Consider the following 21,881-nt stretch of genomic DNA (forward strand, 5'->3'; position numbering starts at 1 on the left):
TTTTTCGTAGAATAAAAGCATGAATGATTTTATTTACACAATAATTTGCTATCAATGACTTTTTCTATAAAAACAGTTGTTATCGATGACTTTTCTCTAGAAAAAGTCGTTATCGATGAAGTTTTCTCTAGAAAATGTTGTTATCGTTGATTTTTTATCGAGGAAAACCTGCTATCGATGACTTTTTCTATAAAATGCGTTGTTATCGATGACTTTTTCTGAAGAAAACATTGTTATCGATGACTTCTTCTAAAAAAAATGTTGTAAATGTTTTTCTTTAGAAGAAGTTGTTATCGATGACTTTTTCTCTAGAAAAAGTTGTTATCGATAATGTTTTCTCTAGAAAATGTTGTTATCGGGAAAAACCTGCCATCGATGACTTTTTCTATAGAATGAGTTGTTATCGATGACTTTTTGCGAAGAAAACACTGTTATCGATGACTTCTTCTATAAAAAATGTTGTAAATGTTTTTCTTTAGAAGAAGTTGTTATCGAAGACTTTTTCTCTAGAAAAAGTTGTTATCGATAATGTTTTCTCTAGAAAATGTTGTTATCGGGAAAAACCTGCCATCGATTACTTTTTCTTTAGAAGAAGTTGTTATCGATGAACTTTTCTCTAGAAAAAGTTGTTATCGATTATGTTTTCTCTAGAAAGTGTTATTATAGTTAATTTTTATCGAGAAAAACCTGTCATCGACGACTTTCTATAGAATGAGTTGTTATCGATGACTTTTTTTCCGAAGAAAACATTGTTATCGCTGACTTCTTCTATAGAAAATGTTGTAATCGAATACTTTTTCTTTAGAAGAAGTTGTTATCGATGACTTTTTCTCTAGAAAAAGTTGTTATCGATGATGTTTGTTTGTATTATCGTTAATTTTTATCGAGAACTTTTTCTATATAATGAGTTGTTATCGATGACTTTTTCCGAAGAAAACATTATTATCGATGATTTCTTTTATAGAAAATGTAATCGATTACTTTTTCTTAAGATGATGATGTTATCGATGACTTTTTCTCTAGAAAAGGATTTTTTCTAAAGCAAATTTTGTTATCGATAAATTATTTTATAGTAATCGATCATTGTTTCTATAAAAAACTGTTATAAAGAAAGTTTTGTTATTTGTTTAAATAAAATTTTGTTATCGATGACTTCTTCTATAGAAAATATTGTTATCATTGACATTTTCAATAGAAAAAATTATTACTGAATACTCTTTCTATACAAAGAGCTGTTATAGATGTGTTTTTCTGCAAAAAAGTTGAATTGATGATTTCTTCTGCAAAAAATGCTATTATCGATTACTTTTCCAGCAAAAAATTGTCATCAATGACTTTTCCAAAAGAAAATTTTTTTCCGATGACTGTTATATAATGTATAATTATATAACAAGTTGTTATCGATGACTTTTTCAGCAGAAAATTTTGTTTCGATGACTTTTTGTATGGAAAACGATGTTATCGATTTACTTTTCTATACTGAAATTTGTTATCAGCGATTTTATTCTAAAGAAAAGGTTGTTATCGATTACTTTGTCTAACCAAATCGATGACTTCTTTTATCGAAAAATTTTTTATCGTTGACATATTCAATAGATGACCTTTTCTATAAAGAAAAGTTGATATCGATGACCTTATCTACAGAAAATGTTGTTATCGGTTACTTCTTCTCAAGCAAAAGTTATTATCGATGAATTTTATTTAGAAAAAACTGTTACCGATGACTATTTCTGTAAAAAAAAGTTGTTATCGATGCTTTTTCTGAAGAAGACTTTGTAATCGATGGCTTCTTCTATAGAAAATATTGTAATCGATGACTTTTTCTATAGAAAAATTTGTTATCTATAACTGTTTCCATATAACGATGATGATTTCTATAGAGCAAGTTGTTATCGATGATTTTTTGTACAGAAAATTTTGTAATCGATGACTTCTTCTGATGAAAACTTGTTATCGGAGACATTTTCTAAAGATACTTTTGTTATCGCTGACATTTTTTAAGGAAAACTTTGTTATCAATGACTTCTTCTACAGAAAAAAAAAAAACATGTTATAGATGTATTTTTGCAGAAATGTGTCATATGTGATTTTACAGAAAACTGGTTATCGATTGCTTTTGCTATAGAATAGGTTGTCATCGAAGAAATTTTCCATAAAGAATGTGGTTATTGAATATTTTTCCTGTAGAAAAAAGCAGTTATCGAAGACATTGTGTTTAGAAAGAAATGCAATCGATGAGTTTATCTCCAGTTAGAATTTGTTTTCGGAGATTTTGTCTGTTAACAAATTTGTTATCGAAGGGTTTTTAAAGGAAAAGTTGTTATCGATGAATTTTTCAATAGAAAAAATTGTTATCAATTACTTTTCCGTTGTAAAAGCTTGTGACTTTTTCTATAAAAACACTTGTTATCGAACAGTATTTCCATAGAAAACTTTGTTATCGATGTTTTTTATACGGAAAATGTTGTTACCAATGAGTTCTTCTGATGGAAAAGTTGTTATCGCTGACTTCTTCTGTAGAAGAAGTTGTTATCGATTACTGTTTTTATAGTACAATTTGTTATCGTTATTTTTCCAAAGAAAGTACTGATATCGAAGACATCTACTGAAGAAAAAAGTTGTTATCGAATATTTCTTCTACGGAAAAATAATTGTTCTCGCAGACTTTGTCTAAAGAAAATTTTGTTATCGATTATTTGTTCTATAGAAAAAATCGAAAAGAATTTTTCTATAGAACAAATTATCTTCTGCTAAAAAAATTGTTATAGATGACATCTTCTAAGAAAAAAGTCGTTAATGACTACTTTTTGTATGGAAAATGTTACTATCGATAAATTGTTTATAGAAAAAATTTTATCTAAGACTTTTTCTACAAAAATGTTGTTATCGACAGCTTTTGCTATATAAAAAGTTGTTATCAAAGGCAGTTTTCATAGAAAAATTGGTTATCGATTACTGTTTCTGTAGGACATGTTGTTATCGATGATGGTTTCTATAGAAAAAAGTAGTTATCGATTACTTTTTCCAAAGAATATATTTGCTGTGTTCCAGAACCTGCAATAAGCTACAATTTTTTTAATACGATAACATTTTTTCCTTTATGTTATCGAAAAAAATAGTAAAAAGTAGTAGATTCTTGCAGTACTGGAACAGAATACTTCTACTGAAGAAAAAAGTTTTTATCGCGTAATTTTTTTTACGGAAAAGTTGTTATCGATGACTTTTTTTTAAAGAAAATGTTGCTATCGGTGATTTGTTCTAAGAAAAAAAGTAGTTATCGACTACTTTTGTATGAAAAATAATACAATCGATTAATTTTTTTTTTTATAGAAAAAGTTGTTATGTTTTTATCGATAGCTTTTGCTTTATAAAAAGTTGTTAACAAAGGCATATTTCATAGCAAATATTGTTATCGAATATTATTCCTGTAGAAAAAAAGTATCTCTAGTTATCGATCCTTTTTCTACAGGAATAATCTTTAGAAAAACTTGTTATCGATTAATTTTTCTTTCGAACTATGTTGTTATCGATAACTATTTCGATGAAATTGTTGTGATCGAAAGATTTTGCTTTTAGGAAAATATGTTATCGATTACATTTTCAATAGAAACAGTTGTTAGCGATGACTTTTTTCCCTATAAAATGTTGTTGTCGATAATATTTTCTTTAGAAAAACTTGTTATCAATCACAATTTCTATGATAAAACTTGTTATCAAGCAGCATTTCTATAGAAACTGTTGTTATCGATGACATTTTCATAAACAGATGTTCTTATTGGATAATTTTCCTGTAGAAAAAAAACGTTATCGATGTCATTATCTTTAGAAACAATTGTTATCGATGACTTTTTCCTTAGAATTATGTTGTTATCAATGATTATCTCAATGAAATTTTTGTTATCGAAGGCTTTCTAAAAAAATTGTTATCGGAGATTTGTCCTTTAGGAAAATTTGTTATCGATCACTCTTTTTTTAACAAACTTGTTATCGATTAGTTTTTCTCTAGAACATTTTGTTATCGATAACATTTTCTCTAGAGTAACTTGTTACCGATGCGTTTTTCTGTAAAAACACTTGTTATCGAACAATATTTCTATGAAAAACTTTGTTATCGATGACTTTTTCCATAGAAAAATGGGTTATTCAACTTTCTTTTATATTAAATACTTGCTCTGTTCCAGAGCCTGCAAGAAGCTACTATTTTTTACTACGATAACAATTTTTCCTTTATGTTATCGAAAAAAACAATAAAAATTATTAGATTCTTGCAGTTCTGGAACAGACCAACTGTTATATATTCCTTTTGGCTTTTGCCCTATGCGTCTTTATGCCGGATAATTTCTTACAGATGATGGGCAACGTCTCCATCATCATTAAAAACCAATATTCTGCTTCATCAACACAAAGAAAGCAATCCAAAATAAATAAAAAAAAACTCAATCAAGTGAAACCAATTTTCACCACGAAACAGGAAACGCAACAAAAACAAACAGCCAAATAATTTTTTTAGTTATTTATTCTTCTCAAAATTATTTCCTCTTTTTAAATATCACAGACGAGTACACATCACCAAACAAACTTTGGATTTTCTCAATGGGAAATTTGAAGTTGAGGAAGGAAATGGCGGCAGCCGTGATTCCTATTTGGCAGATCATAAAATTGAGACATATTTAATTGTACCACCAAAGGTAAAGCTCGTCGATTGAGGGGCGGAAATATTTGAATTTAAAGTAAGCTCCTGCTCTCTTTTCTTATGCTCTAGAAACCCACCTATATTTTACATCCTGTGCCACGTGTCATCGAATGCAGTAACTCCCTGGAGGATGCAGATAATCCCACGGATAAACACAATAATATCTACAGCAGTGGTCATAATGCCGATGCTGAGGCAACGGAAAAACTTCTACCCCTGACCATTGTCAATTTCAAGGGTGTAGACAATCCCCACTCGCCACCAGCAACAGCACCAACAACCACTACAGGTGGTGGTGGCAGCAGCAGTCCTGAACCAAAACTGCCACAATTATCCTCAACAACGACATCGATGTCAATTAAAGAAGAAGAAGATGAGGATAACGTGGAGCTAAGACAAAACGAAGCCAATAAACAGCAGCAACAGTTGCTTCCCGAATCGATAGCAAATCACAATTCAGCCCCAGAGATAGCCACCAATAATACTCATGCCTCCCTAACGCCCAAGTCATCTCTTAGCCTACCTAATGACGATGCTCTAAGTGCCAGTGGCAGTGAGGGCGGGAATAGTGGTGGTGGTGGTTCTACCACCCCAGCAACGAATATAACTGAAAATCCTCTGGCAAATCTAGACTCATCCCCGACTCTGAACGGTGGTAATGCGATTGCCGCCAACTCAGTTAATACCAGCAATGCTGCATCAGGAACAACCACAACTGGCAATAATTTGTTAGCTTCCGATGTACCAGAGACAGCAAAGAGCAAACGGAAACTATCAGTGCAAGGTAAGTGTGCATGTGTCAATTTCAGACAATAATTTTACCTGCAAGGGGCTATTTATGATGGCACGAATGAAAGTCAGTTTCCGATACTCAATTTGCACAAGGCTAGTTATCGAAGAAGGAAAAAAGAGCAAAAGAGAAATTGATTATGAACACTAAATTGAATGCAAAAAAAACTTATCGGAAATTTTTTAACTATTGATGAAGTACTCCTTGTTATCCACAACTATTTCCGTAGAAAAAAAATCGATAGCCATTAATTTTATGAAAAAATATTCGATAACAAATTTTTCTATTAAGATGGTAAACGATAACAAATGTTTCTACCGAAAAAGTAAAAGATAAAAAATTTTTCTATGGAAAAAATAATCGATAACCATTTATTCTATGAAAAAAGTAATTTGTAACAACTTTTTCTATGGAGAATGTAATCGATAACAAATGTTCTGTAAAAAAATTATCGATGTAAATGTAATCGATAACAGTTTTTTTTATGGAAAAATAATCGATATCAACTTTTTCTATGGAAAATATCATCGATAACAACCTTTTCTATAGAAAAAGCCAACGATAACACCTTTTACTATAGAAAATTTCATCGATAACAACATTTTCGACCGAAAAACTAAACGATAATAAATTGTTTAATGGAAAAATAATCGATAAAATTTTTTCTATAGAGAATGAAATCGATAACGGAAAAAATCGATAAAAAAACGTTTCTTTTGAAAAAAAAAAAGTATTTTTTTTGAACAACTTTTTGTGACAAATTTTTTTTCTGTAGAGAATGTAAACGATAACAAATTTTCTATGAAAAAATTATCGATGTAAAAGTAATCCACAACACGTTTTTCTATGGAAAAATAATCGCTATCTACTTTTTCTACGGAAAATGTCATCGATAACAACCTTTTCTATAGAAAAAGCCATCGATAACACCTTTTACTTTTTACTTTATCGATGTAAAAGTAATCGATAACAGTTTTTATGGAAAAATAATCGATATCAACTTTTTCTATGGAAAATATCATCGATAACAACTTTTTCTATAGAAAAAGCCATCGATAACACCTTTTACTATAGAAAATTTCATCGATAACAACATTTTCGACCGAAAAACTAAACGATAATAAATGGTTTAATGGAAAAATAATCGATAAAATTTTTTCTATAGAGAATAAAATCGATGACGGAAAAAATTAATAAAAAAAAACTTTTCTTTTGAAAAAAAATCGATAACCATTAATTTTATGAAAAAATATTCGATAACAAATTTTTATATTGAGATGGTAATCGATAACAAATGTTTCTACCGGAAATGTAAACGATAACAATTTTTTCTATGGAAAAAATAATCGATAACCATTTATTCTATGAAAAAGGTATTTTTTTTTAACAACTTTTTGTGACAAATTTTTTTTCTGTAGAGAATGTAAACGATAACAAATTTTCTATGAAAAAATTATCGATGTAAAAGTAATCCACAACACGTTTTTCTATGGAAAAATAATCGCTATCTACTTTTTCTACCGAAAATGTCATCGATAACAACCTTTTCTATAGAAAACAACCTTTTCCATAGAAAAAACCTTTTTTATAGAAAAAGCCATCGATAACACCTTTTACTATAGAAAATTTCATCGATAACAACATTTTCGACCGAAAAACTAAACGATTACAAATTTTTTTATGGGAAAATAATCGATAACATTTTTTTCTATAAAGAATATAATCGATGACAAACTTTTCTAAGGCAACAATACTCGATAACAATGTTTTTCTATAAAAGAAATTAGCGGTAACCAAATTTGCTATAAAAAAGTAATCGATAACCAGGTTTTCTATGAAAAAACTAATCAGTAACAAATTTTTGTATTAAGAAACTAATCGATAACAACATTTTCTATGGGAAAAGTCATCGATAACACTTTTGCAAGGAAGATTTGATTGGTAATATATATTCTCACTGGTAAGGTAATCAAAAAAACATTTTTACTATAAAAAACTAATCGATAAAAATTTGTTTTCTAACCCATAACAACATTTTCTTTGGGAAAAGTAATGGATAACACCTTCCGCTACTAAAAGATAATCGATAACAACGTTTTGTGAGAAGAAATCTATAACATCATTTTCAAAAGAAAAATTTATCGATAACCATTTTTCCTATGGAATAGTTATAGATAACACATTTTTCTGTAGAAGAAAATAATCGATAAAAAAACAGATCAATCGACTACCAACATAGTAGTCTATTGAAAAAATCGATAACATCTCATTAATGGAATATTTGTAGAAAAAATTTGCCATCGAAAACCATTTTTATAGAAAAAGTTGTTATCGACAAATAAAACTGTATCAAAAACTCGTTATCGATGAATTTTTCTATAGAAAAATTCGTTATCGGTGACGTTGTCTATAGAAAAAGTTTTTATCGATGACTTTTTTCCATTGAAAAACTTATTATCGGTGACCGCTTTCATAGAAAACCATGTTATCGAAGACTTTTTCTATAGAAAAGATTGTTATCGATGACTTTTTTATTAGAAAAAGTTTTTATCCGTGGCTTTTCGATAGCAAAATATGTTTTCGATAACTTTATCTACAGAAAAAACTTGCTATCGATGACTGTTTCCATAGAAAAAATTGTTGCCGATAATTTTTCCATAGAAAATTGTTCTACCGATGATGTTTTCCGTTGAAATGTTGTAGTCGAACTAGTTATCGATGACTTTTTCTATAGTAAAATATGTCATCGATAACTTTATCTACAGAAAAACCTTGCTATCGATGACTGTTTCCTTAGAAAACGTTGTTTTCGATAACTTTATCTTCAGAAAAACTTGCTATCGATGACTGTTTCCTTAGAAAAAGTTGTTTTCGATTACTTTATTCATAAAAAAATTCTACCGATGATTGCTATCGGTTAATTTTTTCATAGAAAAAATATCTATCGATGACGTTTTACATTACAAATTGTTATCGATCATATTTTTATAGAAAAACTTGTTATCGATGAATTTTTCTATTGAAAAATTTGTTATCGGTGACGTTGTCTATAGAAAAAAGTTTTTATCGATGACTTTTTTCCATTGAGAAACTTATTATCGGTGACCGAAAAACTTGTTATCGAAGACTTTTTCTATGAAAAGATTGTTATCGATGACTTTTACATTAGAACAAGGGTTTATCCATGGCTTTTTCGATAGTAAAATATGTTACCGATGACTTTTTCTACCGAAAAACTTGGTATCGATTACGGTTTTCATAGAGGAAATTGTTGCCGATAATTTTTCCATAGAAAATTTTTTACCGATGATGTTTTCCATTGAAATGTTGTTGTCGAACTTGTTATCGATGACTTTTTCTATAGTAAAATATGTTTTCGATAACTTTATCTACAGAAAAAAACTTGCTATCGATAACCGTTTCCTTAAAAAAGTTGTTTTCGATAACTTTATCTACAGAAAAACTTGCTATCGATGACTGTTTCCTTACAAAAAGTTGTTCTCGATTACTTTATTCATAAAAAATTTCTATCGATGACGTTTTGCATTGAAAAATTGTTATCGATCATATTTTTATAGAAAAACTTGTTATCGAAGACTTTTTCTATAAAAAAGATTGTTATTGATGACTTTTACATTAGAAAAAGTTTTTATCCCTGGCTTTTTCGATAGTAAAATATGTTACCGATGACTTTCTGATGTTTTCCATTGAAATGTTTTTATCAAACTTGTTATCGATGACTTTTTCTATAGTAAAATATGTTATCGATAACTTCATCAACAGAAAAACTTGCTATCGATGACTGTTTCCTTAGAATAAGTTGTTTTCGATTACTTTATTCATAAAAAAACATTCTATCGGTGATTGCTATCGATTAATTTATTCATAGAAAAAATATCTACCGATGACGTTTGACATTGAAAAATTGTTATCGATCATATTTTTATAGAAAAACTTGTTATCGATGAATTTTTCTATTGAAAAGTTGTTATCGATGACTTTTCTATAGAAAAGCTTGTTATCGATGATTACTTTTTCCATATTAAAAGATGTTATCGATTACTTTTTCTAAAGAAAAAACTTGTTATCGATACTGATGACGTTTTGCACTGAAAAATTGTTTAAGATCGCTTTTCAATAGAAATACTTTTTATCGATGATTTTTTCCATAGAAAAAGTTCTTATCGATTACTTTTTCCATAGAAAATTGTTCTACCGTTGACGTTTTTCATTGTTATCGATCACTTTTTCTATACAAAAATTTGTTATCGATGACCTTTGCTATCGTAAAACATGTTTTCGATGATTTTTTCTATAGAAAAACTTGTTATCGATGACTGTTTCCATAAACAATTCGTTATCGATTACTCTTTCGATAGAAACAAATTCTGCGGATGATGTTTTCCATTGAAAAATTGTTATCGATCGCTTTTTTATAGAAAAACTTGTCCATTATTTTTCCATTGAAACAGTTGTTATCGATGAATTTTTCCACATAAAAACTTGTTATCGATGACTGCTTTCATAGAAAAACTTATTATCAATGATTTTTTATAGAAAAATTTGTTATCGGAGACGTTATCCATATCTATATATGTATATCTATAAGAAAAGTTGTTATCGATGACTTTTTCTATTGGAAAGGTTGTCGCTAGAAAAAGTTGTCTACCGATGACGCTTTACATTGAAAAATTGTTATCGATCATATTTTTATAGAAAAACTTGTTATCGATGACTTTGCTATGGAAAAGCTTGTTATCGATTATTACCTTTTCCATATTAAAAGATGTTATCTATTACTTTTTCTAATGAAAAAACTTGTTATCGACGTCTGTTTTCCATAGAAAAAGTTTCTACCGATGACGTTTTCCACTGAAAAGTTGTTATAGATCGCTTTTCAATAGAAAAACTTTTTATCGATGATTACTTTTTCGATTACTTTTTCCATAGAAAATTGTTCTACCGTTGATGTTTTTCATTGTTATCGATCACTTTTTCTATACAAAAATTTGTTATCGATGACTTTTGCTATCGTAAAAGATGTTTTCGATGATTTTTTCTATAGAAAAACTTGTTATCGATGACTGTTTCCATAAAACAAGTTATTATCGATGATTTTTTTCCTTGGAAATAATTGTTATCGATTACTTTTTCCATAGAAAAAATGTCTACCGATGACTTTTTCCATTAAAAATTGTTATCGACCATATTTTTTTAGAAAAACATTAATTTTTCTATTGAATTGAAATTTTTTATTGACAACTTTCTTTGCATTAAAACATGTTATCGATGACTTTTTCTATAGAAAAAGTTGTTATCGACGACTTTTTTATAGAAAAATGTACTATCGATGACTGCTTCCTTAGAAAAAGTTGTTATCGATTACTTTTTCCATAGAAAAAATTTCTGCGCATGATGTTTTCCATTGAAAAATTGTTATCGATCGCTTTTTTATAGAAAAACTTGTTATCGTTAATTTTTTTCAATTGAAACAGTTGTTATCGATGACTTTTTCCATATAAAAACTTGTTATCGATGACTGCTTTCATAGAAAAACTTGTTATCAATGAATATTTTTATAGAAAAATTTGTTATCGGTGACGTTATCCATAGAAAAAGTTGATATCGATAACTTTTTCTATAAAAAAGTTGTTATCGATGACTTTTTCTATAGGAAAGATTGTTATTGACGACTTTTTCTGTAGGAAAATGTGTACTCAATGAGATTCTCAATCGAAAAAGTAGTTACCGAAGAAAAATTTATTATCAATAATTTTTTCTAGGGGAATAAATGTTATCGATGGTATTTTCTATTGAAGTAGTTGTTATCGATCACTTTAGAAAAAGTTGTTATCTTCTCTAGAAAAAATATTTATCGATTATTTTTTTCTAGTAAAATAAGATATCAATGATGTTTCCAAAGAAAAATTGTTATCGATGAAATTTTCTATACAAAAACTAGTTATCAATGACGCTTTTCATTGAAAAACTTTCTATCAATGTATTTTTCTATAGAAACAATTGTTATCGCTAACTTCTTCTATAGAAGAAGTTGTTATCGATGACTTTTTCTATAGAAAAAATTGTCATCGGTGTCGTGTTCCATAGAAAAAAATGTTATCGATATATTTTCTATATAATAAGTTGTTATCGATTACAGTTTTTATAGAATTTATTGTTATCGATTACGTTTTCTGTAGAGATTGTTATTATCGATTTCGTGTGCTATAGAAAGCGTTATTTTCGATGACTTTTTCCACAGAAAACTTGCTATCTGTTACTTTTTCCATGAAAGCATTTGTTATCGATGACATTTTTTATGGAAAAAGTTATTATCAATGATTTTCTTATACAAAAAGTTGCTATCGATGACTTTTGTGATACAAAAAGTTGTTATCGATGACTTCTTCTCTAGGTAAAATTGTTATTGATAGTTTTTCCTATGGAAAATTTTTTATCGATTACTAATGCTCTAGAGAAAGTACTTATCGATGACTTTTTCTCTAGAAAAAATTGTTATCGATTAATTTTTCTATGAAACAACAGTTATTAGCGATGGCTTTTTCTTCAGAAAAAATTATTATCGGTGGATATTTTGTGGAAGAGGTTGCTATCGATAACTTTTTCTATAAAAACGCTATTATGAATTGAATTTGTTCCTTAAGTATACCTTATCCTTTAACATTTATCTATTTTACAATTTTTTTTCACTTTCAGGTTTAATATCATTTGCTGACAGAAGACGTTCATCTGCATCATTTACCGAACGTAAAATGTCCTTCCATACAAATGAAAGTTTTCGCAGTCATGCAGGTATGTATGCAGCATCCATCCATCCATCAGTCAATCTACAAGCATGGACATGCCATATGGCATGTTCGAATACCATCCATTGAATGGAAAAGTTTAAACTTTTCGTTAGAAATCGAAAAGTTTAAGTAAATGAAATTATTTCTTGCAATCACCTTGAGATGGAGAGAAACTATTGACCATCGAAATGAAGAGAACTTTATTTCAATAAAAATTGAATTTTATTTGTTTTTAACTACATTTTAAAGGATATCACTTGCTTTTACTTTGAATCCTCCCTTCCTGTTCACAGGTCACGTTTCTCGCAATCGCCCTTCATCGAAGATGACCAAATACGTCGAATGCTGGGGAGCTGATAGACCATTTGCCAATATTGCCGAATCGAAATTGGTCAAGAATATTGGTTTGGCCGTAAGTATTTTCTTTTGCTAGAGTTTAATTTTTTATGCTCCGCAAGCAGGTGTGGAGGTGGGTGGTGTGATAAAATCCAATTACCCGAAACACATTTTTAGAAACCAAAGTATACGACATTTTCTTACCACATAAAAGCAACAGCGTAAATTGCTTAGATTGAGGGATTCCTTCATTCTTTTTTTAGCCATTTTCATAGTCCCCTAACATGCCAAAAGTTATGTGAAAATTAAATTTTCTGAAATTGTTTTACTCAAACTTTGGTTTATCCCAAAATGTCATTAACACATACGCAGGCAGCAACCGGAGAGGAATATGTGTGCCTTGACTTTATTGTGGACATTACCCCGAGCATGACTATGGCAAAAGTTGACTATGGCATGTTGTTGTGGCTTTACATGACTCTAATTTTTGTTCTTTTTTTTTCGTAAATGTTTTTGAAGTTATTTTGTCAAAAAGTTATTGCCTTTGAAGCCAGGGTGCCTGGGGAATGAGTGACATGGATGAATATGGCATGGATGATGTTGAAAACGAAAAATATGTTTCATTTTCTTAAAAAAGGTTGTTCGATAACAACATTTTCAAGAGAAAAGTTATTCGATAACAATATATTTATAGAAAATTTGTTCGATAACAAATTTTTTTTATAGAAAAGGTGTTCGATAACGACATTTTCTATAAAAGATTTGTTCGATAACAATATTTTCTATGGAAAAGTATTACGATAACAACATTGTCTATTGAAAAGTTGATCGATAACAACATTTTCTAAAGAAAAGTTGTTCGATAACAACATTTTCTATTAAAAAGTTATTCGGTAACAACATTTTCTATTGAAAAGTTGTTCGATAACAATATTTTCTATAGAAAAGTTGTTCGATAACAATATTTTCTATAGAAAAAATGTTCGATAACAATATTTTCTATAGAAAAGTTTTCGATAACAACAGTTTTTGTGGAAAAATTTTCCAATAACTACAATTTCTTAAGAAAAATTTTTCGATAACATCATTTTCTAGAGAAAAGTTGTTCGATAACAACATTTTTCATAGAAAAGTTTATCGATAACAACATTTGTTATGAAAAAGTTGTTCAATAACAACATTTTCTATAGAAAAAAATTTTCGATAACAACTTTTTCTTCAGAAAAGTTGTTCTATAACAACATGTTCTATAGAAAAATTCGATAACAAAAATTTCTAAAGAAAAGTTGTTCGAGAACAACATTTTCTATAGAAAAAATGTTCTATAACAACATTTTCTACAGAAAAGTGGTTCGATAACAATATTTTTTTAGAAAAACTTTTCGATAATAACATTTTTTGTGGAAAAGATGTTCGATAACAACATTTTCTAGAGAAAAGTTGTTCGATAACAACATTTTCTATAGGAAACTTGTTCGATAACAATATTTTCTATATAAAAAATGTTCGATAACAACATTTTCTAAGAAAAAGTTGTGCGATAACAACATTTTCTAAAGAAAAATTGTTCGATAACAATATTTTCTATAGAAAAGTTTTTCGATAACAACAGTTATTGTGGAAAAGTTGTTCAATAGCTACAATTTCTAAAGAAAATTTGTTCGGTAACAACAATTTCCATAGAAAAGTTTATCGATAACAATATTTTTTATGAAAAAGTTTTTCGATAGCAACATTTTGTAAGGAAAACTTGTGCGATAACAACATTTTCTAAGGAAAAATTGTTCGATAATGGAAAAGCTGTTCGATAAAAACAGTTTTCTTAAAAGTTGTTTGATAACAACAATTTCTAAAGAAACGTTGTTCGATCGATAACAACATTTTCTAGAGAAAAGTTGTTCGATAACAAAATTTTCTATAGAAAAGGTTATAGATAACAATATTTTTTATGAAAAAGTTTATCGATAACAATATTTTTTATGAAAAAGTTTATCGATAACAATATTTTTTTATGAAAAAGTTGTTCGATAATAATATTTTTTTATGAAAAAGTTGTTCGATAACAACATTTTCTATGGAAAAGTTGTTCGATAACAACATTTTCTATGGAAAAGTTGTTCGATAACAACATTTGCTATGGAAAAGTTTTTCGATAACAACAGTTTTTGTGGAAAAATTGTGCAATAACTACAATTTCTTAAGAAAAATTGTTCGATAACATCATTTTCTAGAGAAAAGTTGTTCGATTACAACATATTCCATAGAAAAGTTTATCGATAACAACATTTGTTATGAAAAAGCTGTTCGATAACAACATTTTCTAAGAAAAAGTTGTACGATAACAACATTTTCTAAGGAAAAATTGTTCGATAACAACATTTTCTATGGAAAAGCTGTTCGATAACAACAATTTTTTTTAAATTTCTAAAGAAAAGTTGTTCGATAACAAAATTTTTAGAAAAAAGTTGTTCGATAACAACATTTTCTATAGAAAACTTGTTCGATAACAATATTTTCTATAGAAAAAAATGTTCGATAACAACTTTTTCTTCAGAAAAGTTGTTCTATAACAACATTTTCTATAGAAAGGTTCGATAACAAAAATTTCTAAAGAAAAGTTGTTCGAGAACAACATTTTCTATAGAAAAAATGTTCGATAACAACATTTTCTACAGAAAAGTGGAACAACGAACAATATTTTTTTAGAAAAACTTTTCGATAATAACATTTTTTATGGAAAAGATGTTCGATAACAACAATTTCTAAAGAAAACTTGTTCGATAACAACATTTTCTAGAGAAAATTTGTTCGATAACAACGTTTTCTGTTGTTCGATAACAACATTTTTTAAGGAAAAATTGTTCGATAACAACATTTTCTATGGAAAAATTGTTCGATAAAAACAGTTTTTTAAAAGTTGTTCGATAACAACATTTTCTATAGAAAACTTGTTCGATAACAACATTTTCTATAGAAAAGTCTATCGATAACAATATTTTTTATGAAAAAGTTGTTCGATAACAACATTTTCTATAGAAAAGTTGTTCGATAACAACATTTTCTATGGAAAAGTTGTTCGATAACAACATTTACTATGGAAAAGTTTTTCAATAAAAAACATTTTCTATAGAAAAGTTGATCGCTGAGAACATTTTCTATAGAAATGTTGTTCGATAACAACGGTTTCTATGGGAAAGTAGTTCGGTAACAACATTTTCTATGAAAAAGTTCTTGGATTACAAGAAAAAATGTTCAATAACAACATTTTGAAAACAAAGGTTGTTCGATAACAACATTTTTATACAAAAACTGTTCGATAACAACATTTTCTATAGAAAACGTGTTCGATAACAAAATTTTCTATAGAAAACTTGTTCGATAACAACATTTTCTATAGAAAAGTTCTTCGATAACAATAATTTTCAAGCAAAATTGTTCGATAACAACATTTTCTCTCGAAAAGTTGTTCGATAACAACGTTTACTATAAAAAAGTATCAGATAGCAAATTTTCCGGTTAGTTGTCAACAGTGTCGCCATATCTGTCCTTCGAATTTCCGAAAACAAAAACACTTGTTCAACATTTGGACCTCAAAGAAGGTATTAAACCAGTCCTTAACATGTCGACAAATGTGTGAAACATTTACACCTCTACATCAATTTGATTTTAAACGAAAAAGGGGGCTACCATCACCTGTGATTCACTGCCATTGTAGCTACCACCACCTTCACACCTGCTGCGGATCTACTTAAAATGATATCCTTAAATCTCTTTTGCACGACGTGTGTGTTTGTCACCTTTAAATTTATTTAATTTACCTCCTTTTCCTTGTCGTCTCATTTTTTTTGCTACCTTCCTTCTTCCAGAGCATTGCCATGATTGAATCAAATTTATTGCCACCAGAGCGTAAATGTTTTAATTTCAATTGCTTTGGACCACCCACCGAATTGAAACCACTCACTATGTGGTATCGCAATACACCGCGTGAAGTAATGTATCGCGCCCAGCCGGATACTCATTTTCGCTATGATTTAATCTGCGCCTTTTTGCTCTTCATTTCAATTGCGGCAGTTCAGCTGATTGTTATGGATATGTGAGTATTTGTTAACAAAAGGGAAACGTAAATAAAAAAGGCGAAGAAATATTTGTATAAATTAGATGTCGATAACAATATTTCCATGGAAATAGTTGTCGATAAAAACTTGTTCTATGGAAATAAATGTCGATAACCCCTTTTTCCATGGAAATAGTTGTCGATAACAACTTTTTCTATATAAATAGATTTAGATAACAACTTTTTCTATAGAAATAGTTGTCCATAACAACTTTTTCTATAGAAATAGTTGTCCATAACAACTTTTTCTAAAGAAATAGTTGTCGATAACAACTTTTTCTATAGAAATAGTTGTCGATAACAACTTTTTCTATAGAAATAGTTGTCGATAACAACTTTTTCTATAGCAATAGTTGTCGATAACAACTTTTTCTATAGAAATAGTTGTCGATAACAACTTTTTCTATAGAAATAGTTGTCGATAACAACTTTTTCTATAGAAATAGTTGTCGATAACAACTTTTTCTATAGAAATAGTTGTCGATAACAACTTTTTCTATAGAAATAGTTGTCGATAACAACTTTTTCTATAGAAATAGTTGTCGATAACAACTTTTTCTATAGAAATAGTTGTCGATAACAACTTTTTCTATAGAAATAGTTGTCGATAACAACTTTTTCTATAGAAATAGTTGTCGATAACAACTTTTTCTATAGAAATAGTTGTCGATAACAACTTTTTCTATAGAAATAGTTGTCGATAACAACTTTTTCTGTATAAATAGTTGTCGATAACAACTTTTTCTATAGAAATAGTTGTCGATAACAATTTTTCTATAGAAATAGTTGTCGATAACAACTTTTTCTATAGAAATAGTTGTCGATAACAACTTTTTCTATAGAAATAGTTGTCGATAACAACTTTTTCTATAGAAATAGTTGTCGATAACAACTTTTTCTATAGAACTAGTTGTCGATATCAACTTTTTCTATAGAAATAGTTGTCGATAACAACTTTTTCTATAGAACTAGTTGTCGATAACAACTTTTTCTATAGAAATAGTTGTCGATAACAACTTTTTCTATAGAACTAGTTGTCGATATCAACTTTTTCTATAGAAATAGTTGTCGAAAACAACTTTTTCTATAGAAATAGTTGTCGATAACAATTTTTTCTATAGAAATAGTTGTCGATAACAATTTTTCTATAGAAATAGTTGTCGATAACAATTTTTCTATAGAAATAGTTATCGATGAAAACCTTTTTCTGCGAAATAGTTGTCGATAACAACTTTTTCTATAGAAATAGTTGTCGATAACAACTTTTTCTATAGAAATAGTTGTCGATAACAACTTTTTCTATAGAAATAGTTGTCGATAACAACTTTTTCTATAGAAATAGTTGTCGATAACAATTTTTCTATAGAAATAGTTGTCGATAACAATTTTTCTATAGAAATAGTTGTCGATAACAACTTTTTCTATAGAAATAGTTGTCGATAACAACTTTTTCTATAGAACTAGTTGTCGATATCAACTTTTTCTATAGAACTAGTTGTCGATATCAACTTTTTCTATAGAAATAGTTGTCGATAACAACTTTTTCTATAGAACTAGTTGTCGATAACAACTTTTTCTATAGAACTAGTTGTCGATAACAACTTCTTCTATATAAATAGTTGCCGATAACAACTTTTTTCTATGGAAATAGTTGTCGATAACAACTTTTTCTATAGAAATAGTTGCCGATAACAACTTTTTCTATAGAAATAGTTTTCGATAACAACTTTTTCTATAGAAATAGTTGTCGATAACAACTTTTCTATAGAAATAGTTGTCGATAACAAATTTTTCTATAGAAATAGTTGTCGATAACAAATTTTTCTATAGAAATATTTGTCGATAACTACTTTTTCTATAGAAATAGTTGTCGATAACAACTTTTTCTATAGAAATATTTGTCGATAACAACTTTTTCTATAGAATAATTTGTCGATAACAATTTTTTCTATAAAAATAGTTGTCGATAACAACTTTTTCTATAGAAATAGTTGTCGATAACAAATTTTTCTGTAAAAATAGTTGTCGATAACAACTTTTTCTGTAGAAATAGTTGTCGATGACAACTGTTTCTATAGAAATAGTTGTCGATAACAACTGTTTCTATAGAAATAGTTGTCGATAACAACTTTTTCTATAGAATAATTTGTCGATAACAATTTTTTCTATAAAAATAGTTGTCGATAACAACTTTTTCTATAGAAATAGTTGTCGATAACAAATTTTTCTGTAGAAATAGTTGTCGATAACAACTTTTTCTATAGAAATATTTGTCGATAACAACTTTTTCTATAGAATAATTTGTCGATAACAATTTTTTCTATAAAAATAGTTGTCGATAACAACTTTTTCTATAGAAATAGTTGTCGATAACAAATTTTTCTGTAGAAATAGTTGTCGATAACAACTTTTTCTGTAGAAATAGTTGTCGATGACAACTGTTTCTATAGAAATAGTTGTCGATAACAACTGTTTCTATAGAAATAGTTGTCGATAACAACTGTTTCTATAGAAATAGTTGTCGATAACAACTGTTTCTATAGAAATAGTTGTCGATAACAACTTTTTCTATAGAAATAGTTGTCGATAACAAATTTTTCTGTAGAAATAGTTGTCGATAACAAATTTTTCTGTAGAAATAGTTGTCGATAAAAACTGTTTCTATAGAAATAGTTGTCGATAACAACTGTTTCTATAGAAATAGTTGTCGATAACAACTGTTTCTATAGAAATAGTTGACGATAACAACTTTTTCTATAGAAAAGGTCCTCGATAACAACTTTTTTATAGAAAAAGTCCTCGATTACAACTTTTTCTTCATGAAAAGACATCGATAACAACATTTTCTATAGAAAATGTCATCGATAATAACTTTTGCTATAGAAAAGTCATCGATAACAACATTTTCTATAGAAAAAGTTATCGATAACAACTTTTTCTACAGGAAAATTTTTCTAAAGAAAAAATCATCGATAAAAACTCTTTCCGTGGAAATAGTTATCGATAACTACTTTTTCCATTGATAGTAACTTTTCCTATAGATATAGATGTCGATAACAGCCTTTCCTATTGAAAGTATTAAAAATTGGTTTTCTTTCAGCAATCTTGCCTTGTTGGGATCCCTGATAGCAACATTTATCTCTTTGAGTCTGTTCCTATATCTGAGTAATATGCATGTCCCCGATATCAATTCGACAACACCGGATCGCAATGGCCCTGGACAGGTGGTGGCCAGTAGTCGTTTTCTGCGCATGGCCATATTTATTATTGTGAATATTTTAATATCGGCCTGTGCGGTGTTTAGTGTGGTAAGATCACCCTCCTCCCAGAATACCGCGTTACCCTCTATAATCATTCCTAATTTCTTTCAGATCAACTTCGCCTATGAAGACTATGGCGACTCGGCGGCCTCAAATCTCAATCTCACCGGCATCTCGAATATATCCAATGACTCATCAATACCTGATATCGACACAATATCACCCTTTCCCGATCTACAAATTGCACCGATATATCTGTTCTGTTGTGCCATAAGTTTGGCTGCAGTTTCGGCTTTCCTAAGATCCGGATTTATTTTGAAATTTTTCGCCATGGTTGTGGCAGCGGTGTGTCAAATTGTGGTGCTGCATTTCAGTAACTTGTTTGAACTCTACAATGCTCGCTATCGCATGGATTAGTAAGTCCAAGGATTCTTACAATACTTCTTTCCGTCTACTAACTAACTTCTCTCCAATTCCAGCTTGCCCATCGAAGTTAAAAGTTTCCTATTGTTACTGCTTGTGGTTGCTGTTTTACACACCCTGGATCGCCAGGGAGAATATGTGGCCCGCACAGATTTCCTGTGGAAGGCCAAGCTAAAAGTGGAACAGGAAGAAGTCGAAACCATGAGGGGTATTAATAAGGTAGGGCAAGATAACCCAAACAAAAGACCAAGCTATATAGCACTTCCTTTCTCTCTCCCACTCTTTAGATCCTTTTGGAAAACATTTTACCCGCCCACGTTGCCACCCACTTCTTAAGCCAACAGAATCCCTCAGAGCTGTATCATGAAAGTTATTCCTGTGTTGCCGTAATGTTTGCCTCCATCCCCAACTATAAGGAGTTCTATGACGAGACCGATGTAAATAAGCAGGGCCTAGAATGTTTAAGATTGCTGAACGAAATTATATGCGATTTTGATAAGGTATGAGATGAAGGAGCCTTTCGCTAATAGAACCGATGCTTAATAGGAACCGACTTCCATTGTTTTTATTTATCTTTTCAGTTACTATTAAAACCCAAATTTAGTGGCATCGAAAAAATTAAAACCATCGCAAGTACCTATATGTGTGCATCCGGTCTAAGGCCGGGCAAGGAGGAGGGAGCCAAGGTAAGTCCAACGAATTTAAAAGTAAGGCTTTCCGAATTTTCTTGAAATAATACCTAAAATATTGTTTGCGCATGCAGCTGATGCGTAATTTTGCGGTAAGTTAGCATTTAATATCGAAATCGAAAACCACAAGTCATCGATAACAACTTTTTCTACAGAAAAAGTCATCGATAACAAATTCTTCTACGGCAAAAGTCATCGATAACAACTTTTTCTATAGAAAAAATCAACGATAACAACTTTTTCTATGGAAAAAGTAATCGATAACAATTTTTCTATAGAAAAAGTCATCGATAACAACTTTTTCTACAGAACAAGTCATCGATAACAAATTTTTCTATAGAAAACGTCATCGATAACAACTTTTTCTATAGAAAAAGTCATCGACACTAACTTTTTCTATAGAAAAAGTCATCGACAGTAACTTCTTCTATAGAAAAAGTCATCGACAGTAGCTTTTTCTACAGAAAAAGTCATCGACAGTAGCATTTTCTATAGAAAATGTCATAGACAGTAACTTTTTCGATAGAAAAAGTCAACGACAATAATTTTTTCTATAGAAAAAGTCATCGACAGTAACGTTTTCTATAGAAAAAGTCATTGACAGTAACTTTTTCTATAGAAAAAGTCATCGACAGTAACTTTTTCTATAGAAAAAGTCATCGACAGTAACTTTTTCTATAGAAAAAGTCATCGACAGTAACTTTTTCTATAGAAAAAGTCATCGACAGTAACCTTTTCTATAGAAAAAGTCATCGACAGTAACTTTT

The 21,881-nt window shown here is 29.2% G+C and overlaps 1 protein-coding gene across 5 annotated transcripts in view; it reads left to right on the forward strand.

The window, feature by feature from the left end:
- Nucleotides 1-21,881, forward strand: part of LOC141403902 (adenylate cyclase type 2-like) — a 184,970-nt gene that overhangs the window by 150,368 nt on the left and 12,721 nt on the right. For 3 of the 5 annotated variants that reach the window (XM_073986992.1, XM_073986988.1, XM_073986990.1), the window contains 11 exons: nt 4,556-4,688; nt 4,763-5,477; nt 12,201-12,296; nt 12,586-12,704; nt 16,495-16,721; nt 19,843-20,050; nt 20,114-20,418; nt 20,482-20,644; nt 20,713-20,925; nt 21,007-21,111; nt 21,189-21,206. In XM_073986992.1, coding sequence (XP_073843093.1) covers nt 4,556-4,688; nt 4,763-5,477; nt 12,201-12,296; nt 12,586-12,704; nt 16,495-16,721; nt 19,843-20,050; nt 20,114-20,418; nt 20,482-20,644; nt 20,713-20,925; nt 21,007-21,111; nt 21,189-21,206 — 2,302 coding nt within the window. The remainder of the gene's footprint in view (nt 1-4,555; nt 4,689-4,762; nt 5,478-12,200; nt 12,297-12,585; nt 12,705-16,494; nt 16,722-19,842; nt 20,051-20,113; nt 20,419-20,481; nt 20,645-20,712; nt 20,926-21,006; nt 21,112-21,188; nt 21,207-21,881) is intronic. The other 2 variants (XM_073986989.1, XM_073986991.1) reach the window with 1 other exon arrangement.

The sequence above is a fragment of the Musca autumnalis genome, unplaced genomic scaffold (assembly GCF_047663935.1).
Source record: "Musca autumnalis isolate F117 unplaced genomic scaffold, ASM4766393v1 scaffold_4, whole genome shotgun sequence".
Lineage (NCBI taxonomy): Eukaryota > Metazoa > Arthropoda > Insecta > Diptera > Muscidae > Musca > Musca autumnalis.